Source organism: Sander vitreus, chromosome 19, assembly GCF_031162955.1.
Source record: "Sander vitreus isolate 19-12246 chromosome 19, sanVit1, whole genome shotgun sequence".
Taxonomy (NCBI): domain Eukaryota; kingdom Metazoa; phylum Chordata; class Actinopteri; order Perciformes; family Percidae; genus Sander; species Sander vitreus.
Window position 1 is genome coordinate 6,249,622 of NC_135873.1, and position 7,724 is coordinate 6,257,345.

The window sequence follows — 7,724 nt, forward strand, 5'->3', positions numbered from 1 at the left end:
AACAGAATAAATAATTTCCAGCAGATTATTTTGTACGTAGGCTACGACTATGTGATGTATTGCACTTGTAAATAGTATTACAATTTGCATAGTAAAGCACAGTTTAATGGTGTTTAGTTGAGTTTATTAGTCTGATAGCAGCTGGGTAAAAGCTATTTTTTCAGTCTTGTCGTGCTGCAACGTAGGTTGCGGTATCTCCTGCCTGAAGGCATGGAGGGAGAACAGGCTGTGACATGGGTGGGTGGAATCTTTTAGGAAACTGGTGGCTTCTCTCCCGTTTGTCTAATCCGTATAAAAACGCGACTGTAAAAACAACAGTTTCTGGTCTCATATAATTCTCGGCAAGAATGCGAATAAGCATTTTTCCAGAAATGTCCAACTCTTTTACCAGTCTGGCCCAAATATTGCAAAAAAAAAAAAAAACTAAGCTTGTAGTTTAAAATATTAAATGCATTTAAACATGGTAGCAACTCTGCCAACTATTTGTGTTGTATTTGTCGGTGTTTTTCCATACAAAACAGCCTCAGGCAGATCACACACACAACATCTGAACAAATGAGAGCATTGACTCGCCATCAGTGTGGTCTCAGAAGCCTTCCCTTTTTTGAAGTTTGAAAAACACCCACAAGAAAAGTCACTTGTAAGGTGAACAAAGATGCCAAAACTGATTAGGGACAACAAAACACAGACCTACATGAAGGTTTACGGCTTTCTGACCCCTCCCAGATAAACAAGAATGACCTGACTAGTTTGTGGTGGGGATGATATAAATACACACTTTTGCAAATGCACTCTGGCTGGGGGACAAACCGAGGCAAACAGAAAGGCTAATAAAGCCCATGCCACATTTCCAAGAATGATCATTCTAAATAATAGCCTCCCTTGTACTTTGACTGAGGTTTTGGCTGTGAGGAGGGTGGTCATGGGGCTCCCCAATGTGATGGCAATGTACTAATCTGCCCTGTATGGCCCTTTCACATGTGTTCACACCATTGTTTCCAGTTCTAAACAGGAACTGCAATGTTACCCAAGGGAATAGTAAATTTGGTGTGCAGCAAGAAACCCTTTAATTCCTAGTCTTATTTAAAGTCAGCGTGTCCTTGCAGTCTCATCCCCTCTCATGCTTGTTGTCTACTATTGTGAAGTATTGTAGAATAAAAAGGATATTTTAGCTGTAATTACATGCAGCTGTTAATGCTGAATACTGCAGAGACGCCATGAGGATGCATACTACAAAATCTGCGTGAGCCTGGGAAAACCGAGGGTTTCCTCACCACTAAACCGATCGGTGAAGTAATTTATTACCCGGTAAACACGTGGGAATAGTATTTCAGCGCCACAAGATAAACAACTTCTCCGCTTCACGCACATCTCGCGATAGGGGACGCTCCCTCTATGCTCGCCTATTGTGAGAGTTTTCCAAGCCTCGCGTGATCTGTGAAGTTTCCCACGCCTGTTGTTGTGGCGTCTGCCCTTTTTTTTTTTCTCTCTCTCTCTCTCTCTCTCTCTCTCTCTCTCGCTGCTACCCGCCGCCTCCCCTTTTTCTCTGTCTTCCTCACCCACCCCCTTTCTCTCCGTCTCCCTCGTCCCTACACCTCCAGTCTGCTTCTGTTGTCTCGGCGGATTGTTGGACTGTGGGAGAGAAAGGATATCGCGAGTATTGGAGTTTTGGTGAGAGTTTGTGGAAGATGGCGCCTGTTGTGACAGGGTGAGTCTGAGATTCGGGGCTGGCGGTGGGGAGCGGAGTTGAAGAGAATACAAGTTATTACCGTGAAACAGCTTAATTGTAATCCATGTGTTGTAGCCTGGGTACAATGCAGTGTTTTGACCACCGGTTTACTCGCTGGAAGTCGTTTCTTTGTCTCAACGTGTTTGCGTACGAGTGTTTTTTTTTCTTTGACCAGTTAACGTTACTTGCCTGAGCCGACTGTTGCTGCAGTGTTTTGTGAGCTAGCCCCAGCTAAGCGATACTTCACCCTCGGTGGTCTTTTTCCCAGACAACGGCGAGCTGTAAGCTAGCAGGCTAACCAGCGAGCTAAACACAACCAGCGAGGCATGTTTTAGAAAAAAATTTAACACGTATGCCGTCTCCCCCCCCCCCCGAGTGGTTTACGCTGAAAGCTGGTCCTGTATTTGTTTTAGAAACGTGCTCACCATTTAGCCGGGCAGCACGTTTACGAACTGGATTCACGATTCAACACAGCTAGCTGTCCGATAATAGACGTTAGCTAACGATATCTGACTGAAACACGTTGCGGCTTTGTGAGCAAGGCATCTCGTTTGGCAGTTTTTTTTTTGTTATTTTTTTTTGTTATTTTTTTTAAATGTTAACTGCATTTGTGAGAGTTTTCGCTTCACACGGCATGCTTGCCGCAAATCTTTAAACTTAGCTAGAGCTACCATACACAGTGACTAGCGTTTACTTTTACGACTTCAGATCCCTGTAAGTGGACGACAGTGCTGGAAAATAGTATCTAACGTTACTACTTACAGCGATCTGCATCTCTGTAACATTAAGCAGGTTGCTAATGAAAACTCCAACCTAACACTGCAGTGCATCTAAGGACAAAATCCACAGATACACACCCATAGTCATGTGTGCTTAACCCTATTATCACTGCAAAATAATCCTAATCTTTCAATTACAACGAGCATTTGATTAAGTTTCTCATTTACAGTCTGGTGGTCATAAAAGTGACGTTTTCTGCCCCGAAGAACACCAAAATTATATCCCACGATGAGCTCTAAATATTAGATAACTAGCTGCTTAAACATCAAGTCTTGAAATACTTTTTTGTCGAAGTATTTCTTTTAATTTTTTTTTTTATCTCTGAGATGGATAGAATTCTAAACGATTTAACTAGGCTTGGTGCACGTTCAATAAATGCTACTAGATAATACATCTGTGATAAGATGAGATTTGTGATGAGTGTTTGCTGTGTATGTTCATTTGGGGCTTTCCAGCAGACCTGAACTGATTTCAGTTGAGGAGGGGGGGGCAAGCTAGAGGGCAGGCGGGTCAGGTCTGGGTGGCTGGCCACCTGTCCAGATGATATCTCCAGATTCATGTGTGTTTGGCTGTGAGTGGGGGTCAGTGCGTGAGCGGAAGATGGGGTGGGTGGGTGCTTGGGTGAGAGGTTTAACAGAAAAGTAAAGTGCCATAAGGAGTCTTTTTTTCTTTCTTTTGCTGATGGCTGGACATGTTCACAGTAACGGTTGGAGGCATCACAGAGCCTGACCACGGCCCCATGTACTGTTTGAATGGTTCTGGCTTTACATAGGGAGGGGCTCCACAACCACAGGCTTGTTACTGGTATTATGACTCTCTTGTAAAAAGCATTACAGAGAGGCAGTGGTTGTATGTTTCTGTCTGTCTTTGCTGTGGCTGTAACAGTAGGTAATACTGACTTCACTGTCCCTTCAGTTGTAAGTTTGTGTGTTGCACTTAGACATTTTTATTGTGTTTCTGCCTAATTTAGTTCCTTATTTTTTATCTATTTTATTCTTAACAATAGAAGATCAAGTTTGTGTCAACACCATTCCCACTGTGGTGTTTTATACTGGATGTGCATGATTGCAGATGGCAGTTGCAAAATTTGTCTGACAATTCACACTGTATTTGAGTGCATATACCATTTTATTCAATGTACAACTCCTGTAGTTGCCAAAGAGTTAGAGCTTTGTAGCATGTACTATGAAACACATGACAGCTACGACACAATCCAAAATCTACTGTATATTTGAAGTATTAAAGGCTCACTCCCTGTAGGCTTTAAAGGTGGTTGTGAAGAGAGTTGTAGTTTGCTGGCCGAAATTAAAGTGGTCTTTGCTTAGGTTTCTTTGCAACATGTCACATATCTTAGATCACACTGGAATGTCCTTTAAGCAAAACATAGGCTAAGGTTATAGGGTCTTCTTTAAATGTCAGGCCAATGTGGTGGTGGCCTAAAGGTTAAAGAAGCAAGCTTGTGACCGGGATGAATGTGTAACTGTGAATGTGATCAGGGCATTCCTGCAAAAAGAGAGGCGGTCTCTCTGTGAATCTTCCCTGAATAAATAAAGGTTAAATAAAAAAACCTAAACAATAGACCCTTTTCACGGCAGACATGTTGACATGTCATAGTAGGAAAAGCACAGGTGTATTCAAAACCATTAATGATGGCTGCATTCCACTTAGGAGAGGCCCTGTTGTTGTGCATGGGAAACTTGATGGAATTGAGCCATTGAGCCGTTAAGGTTATCAATTTCAGCTTTGCTTTTCCTACTATGACAAGTCAAAATGTCTGCTGTGAAAAAGGTCCATAGGTAGGTGACGCCTCTACCACCTGAGCCACAGCCGCCCCTAGGAAGCAGCTCAATCACATTTGATTTATGTCGGCCATGTTATTTCACCAATCTTGCTCATTTTATAGTGGAGATGTGTATCTGAGTCCTACAAGGCTGTATACTAATTTTGGTGTTGATTGAATCATAATTGAGAAAGGTATATTAATTTAACTGAGTTCCACATTATGAAAATTAGCAAAAAAACCCATCATGGCAGATGTTTATGGTCCAAGAGGCTTTTTTGTAAAGCACATTGAGCTGGACTTATGTGAGAAATTTCAAGTTAATCAGACCGTGTGAGGGGCATTGCAAGCAAGCAAGCATTAGCACATCAACATCAGTTACGGTGACAATTTTCATGTCTCCAGGTCTTCGCTCTCCATGGAAGACTGTACGCTGGCTGTGTGGTGATGCCAGGCTTCCGTTCAGCGGGCTATGGGTCCAGAAGACTGCCGTTTTCTCCAGATTACGTGTAAATCACGCTGTCCTTGCCCCCTCCACTCCACACCAAAACAGTAACAGAAAGTTGAGAAAAACAACTGACGTTGAAAAAAGAGTTACATTACACTGTGCCCCAAGTGTTATCCTTAAATACAACTTATAAAAGAGGGCATGTGATTTATTTTTTTTTTTTACCGTGGTATCGAATTGGTTAACAAGAATCATGAAATTTCACTGGTATTGGTATCAATGACCCTTTTTTTTTTATATATATACACACCTTGGTATCGAGTATCGTGTACTTTTGGTGGTATTTGTACCGACTACTAGATTTTTTTTTTTATCGTGGCATCCCTACTCTCGTAACGGGGGTTGCCGTACGTTGCGTCTTTATCCGCGGGAAGGAAAAATCTATACCGTCACAGCCCCAAGTTGCTTTCGTAATTTTCCGTCTCTTTTTTTTCCTCTCTCTGCCAGCAAAACTAATTGTGATATCTGAAAGAGCAGCACTGTTCACCTGGGATGATAAAAGCATGAATCACTTATTTCAACACTGCTCTGCCTTTGCTGTGCCCCAGAGGGACGGATTTCATTTTGCTAACCCCCCATCCATCCCTTTGCCAAAAAAAAAAAAAAAAAAAAAAAAACGATTGAGTCTTTCAGGCCAAAAGCCAAGCGTCTCTGTGCTGGTATAATGATACTACTGAGCCTTTCTTTGAGACACAAACCTTGTGTTCTTGCATTTCTTATTATGAGCAAATGAGCGTGCGGTTTGAGCTCTGCGGCTGTGTTGATGATGATCAAGTGAGTGCATGTGGAAGGGAGAGTGAGTGTACCTAGACATAAAAGTTGATCTGTCTGTGTGTGCACGTGCATCCATTCCCCAGGGTCCTCTCCTCTTCCCTTTTATGAAAGGAGAGGTTCAGAGAGAGCAGCAGATGTTGAAGTACTGACCTTTATGGTGGCAAAGGCTCAGACTAGAGTTAAAAGACATGCCGAGTTACCCCACCCTCCCCTGCCCTCAAAGCATCAGCCCCATGTCCTCCCACACACACACCACTACCTTAGCTGCAGCACTGATGGATAGGTTAACGATAGAGATGACACAAGCTACCTGATCTGTGATGTCACCTCAGTATTCTGCAGCATCCAAAGCTGCCCTATATCCACCCAGAGCTGTGAAAATCGTGTGTGTGTGTGTGTGTGTGTGTGTGTGTGGGGGGGTACAAGCCAAGAGGGAGCCGTACAGAAGTTGCAGGCAAAGCACCAAAGCAAATGTGCCACCGCCAGACATCTTTAGGGGGATTTATTCTTGTGTAGCCTAACAGTAGCCTATTGTTTTGGAAGTTCATGCATATCCATTACTTCACATGATTGAAATATCCCCCGAAGCCTATAGTTCCATTTAGGGTTCAGATTCAACTTTTGGTCGAGTGATGATGGGCCTCTTAAAGCACCACACGCCCTGGTTGAGTCAGTGTCTTCATTCTCTTGTTTCCCTATTCAGTCTGTTTGTGTCAGTCTGTCTGTCTCAGGAGAACAACCACAGGAGACACCCAAGGGGATAGAAATGCACATTTTTGCGTAATTTGGCTTGGATTTCCGCCAGCTTGGCACTCCTGATTCTTGGTTCTCAGCCACATGCTAAAGTGTGCACAAACCAGATATACCATCATAGTATTTCCCTCCTGCTTATTCATAGCAAGTGGTTCCCTTTTGAGGGTCTTGCGTTACCAAATTTCTCCAAGCCCAGGCCCTGATAAGGGGGTTGGATTTCTCACACAGAAGCCACGACAAGGGGGCATTTATTAACTTGTGCAAGACTTGGAATGCGTTAGTCTGAGCTCATACTTTTTAAATCTGTGGCTCTTCCAAAAATCTTGCTGCTGTTTGCCTCGGCGAGGATGGGACGGATGAAACTCTAAAACCAGCCCTGCCGTCATGTTTGATGGAGGCCCAAGTCCTCTTGGTGGTGTTGTTGGCATCGGCGTCATTGCTTAGCTAAGACAGGCGAGCGGACAGGGAGAGAAAGCTAACACAAGGCAAATGCAATGGAAGTACGTACCTGTCCGCTGACTCTTGTTATGGAGCGGCTTGTTGTCTTTCTCGCATTTACTCACCTCTTCCAAGAGAATTTCCTCAGCCCCAGCATTCGCCTTTCCCTGCCCCTGTTCCTTTGCTGTTTGTAGCGATTACAGCCTCGCCAAGGGAATGTTGGTTTCTACTGTGTCAGCAGTTTTTGCTCCCGCTGTCCCTCCACATTCAGGATGTTTCATTCAGAAAACATGAACTAATTCTCCCTGTCTGACTCCTGTTTGCTTTCATTCGGCCTCAGTGAGCAAACTCTTACCTACTTCCTATGTTGGGGCAGCTGAAATTGAGAGGAAAAAATATGAACTCTATTGACACTTGTGTGTTTGTCCCTCTTTCTTCTTAGGGGTGACAGAGGGGGATCTGTAGTTTGAAGCTGACTTTTAAAAGGACTTAGGCTAGCCCTCTGTTATATTTTACAATACTAGATTATGATGCGCTAAGCTTTCAGGAGAATTCACCAGAGAGCCATGCTTAGAGAGAAAAGCTTATTTTATTGGCCCAGGTCATTGTCAGCTGTGGTAGGGCTCCGAAGCATTGTTCAAGTGTCTCGCTGTTAGATCCTTCTGTCTGTTCTCCAACAACCACTATGGGCCGGTTCAACCATTCAGAGGAAGGTTACAAATGTACACAGGATCTCCCATGTTGGGAAAGCCCCTAACAAAGCCACCTCCCAAAGCTTAAAGCAACTGCCACTATTACTGTATTAGATACGAAGGGAGTGGCAAGCAGTGAGCCTGCCTGTAGTAAACCTTTCTGAAAGAAATGTTGTTGTAGCCTTGGGACTGTTAGTGGCATCATATAAAGTCTGCTGATAGCCACAGAGCAGTATTTCACTGATATCCCTATTTAGGCAAATGGCTCGT

At 43.6% G+C, this 7,724-nt stretch overlaps 1 protein-coding gene across 3 annotated transcripts in view; it reads left to right on the forward strand.

The window, feature by feature from the left end:
- Positions 1–1,536: 1,536 nt before the first annotated feature.
- rbpjb (recombination signal binding protein for immunoglobulin kappa J region b) overlaps positions 1,537–7,724 on the forward strand; it is a 59,148-nt gene continuing 52,960 nt past the window's right edge. For 2 of the 3 annotated variants that reach the window (XM_078275561.1, XM_078275563.1), the window contains exon 1: positions 1,539–1,708. In XM_078275561.1, the coding sequence (XP_078131687.1) occupies positions 1,689–1,708 (20 nt within the window). In that variant the 5' untranslated portion in view covers positions 1,539–1,688. Of the gene's footprint in view, positions 1,709–7,724 lie in introns of all 3 variants that reach the window. The other variant, XM_078275562.1, reaches the window with a different exon arrangement.